General features: G+C 50.7%; 1 protein-coding gene across 1 annotated transcript; it reads right to left on the bottom strand.

Annotated features, from left to right (window-relative positions):
- Window positions 1-453: 453 nt before the first annotated feature.
- LOC138901344 (uncharacterized) lies at window positions 454-1029 on the bottom strand. Its single transcript, XM_070189099.1, has one exon. It carries the CDS (start codon window positions 1027-1029, stop codon window positions 454-456), a length of 576 nt encoding a protein of 191 aa, XP_070045200.1.
- Between the last annotated feature and the right edge of the window lie 309 nt (window positions 1030-1338).

Consider the following 1338-nt stretch of genomic DNA (forward strand, 5'->3'; position numbering starts at 1 on the left):
TGAGATTGGACAGTCAATATACCTGTGACAATATCTGAAGAAGCCTCTGAATTCTGGCGACCCCTCATAGCATAGAAACAGTTGGATCCTCCCGAACTCTGTGCTCCACCCCTAGCTGCACCACGCCCTGCGGGTGTTGGGGTGCCTCGAGCTGGAGGATGTGTTGCGGATGTAGTAGCTACAGAACTGGTTGGTTGTGCCATGCCCCTGCCCGCACCCTGGCGGGACGAACGATAATCCCTCCGAATATGACCCCTCAATCCACATCCGTAGCATATGGGTAAGTCTATGTAGCATATTCCTAGGTGCATCTTTCCACAATGAGGGCATGAGGGCCTCCTCTGCTGCTGGAATCTACCACCATGATGACCCTGTTGATAGGAGCCCCTATTACCCTGACTGGGCCTGAAACGGCTCCACTGCTGCTGCTGACTGGGCCCTGATGGCAGTGCACTAGCTGAAGACTGAGCAAAGGACTGGGATAGCCTTGACGACCCTCCTCCGAATGGACTTGCCACTACCAGAAGAACCACCAAAGTTGCCCGCAGACCGGGCCTTATTGCTACCCTCTCGCTCCATTATGTTCCTCAATTTGCGAGTCTCTGTTGCTTGAGTGAATAATATGATTTTTCCATAGTTCATATCATAATTCAAGGCAGCTGCAGCAGCCTCATTAATTACCAAGGGACTAAGGCCCTGAACAAGTCGGCGCACTCTAGCTTCCGTAGTGGGCAGCATGTAAATAACATACTTAGACAGGTACGCGAATCTCATATGGTAATCCCACACACTTAGGCTACCTTGCCTCAAGTTCTCAAACTTAGCAGCATGGGCTGCCTTAGTCTCGGAAGGCAATAAATGATCAATTAAGGCATCGACAAACTCAACCCACCTCGTCAGAGGGCTCCCTTCTTCACGGGACTCCTCCCATAGTTCAAACCAAGAATATGCCACCTCTTTCAGGCGGTAGGAGGCCAATTCCACTGCCTCTGTCTCAGTAGCACGTATAACTCGGAGAGTCTTGTGCATATCATTGGCGATCCTCCTCTGGGTTAGTACCCGTGAACACTGGAGGATCCAACTGGTGGAACCTGTTCACCCTGGAACTAGTAGAATCCCCTGGCTGACTGGAAGATGTGGGTGCAAAATTTGATCTCTGAGCCTAGGATGCCACTATCTGAGCCAACATCTGTATGGCTCCCCTAAGATCAACATCAGAAACACTAGAATCGGAAGCTGGAATTAGAGGTGGAATTGGTATATCAGTCGGAGGGACCGTTGCACCCTCAGTAGGTGTAGGGATAGGTGCGGTCTGATCAGTTGTAGTAGAATCAGGAA

This window comes from Nicotiana tomentosiformis, chromosome 11 (assembly GCF_000390325.3).
Source record: "Nicotiana tomentosiformis chromosome 11, ASM39032v3, whole genome shotgun sequence".
Classification (NCBI taxonomy): domain Eukaryota; kingdom Viridiplantae; phylum Streptophyta; class Magnoliopsida; order Solanales; family Solanaceae; genus Nicotiana; species Nicotiana tomentosiformis.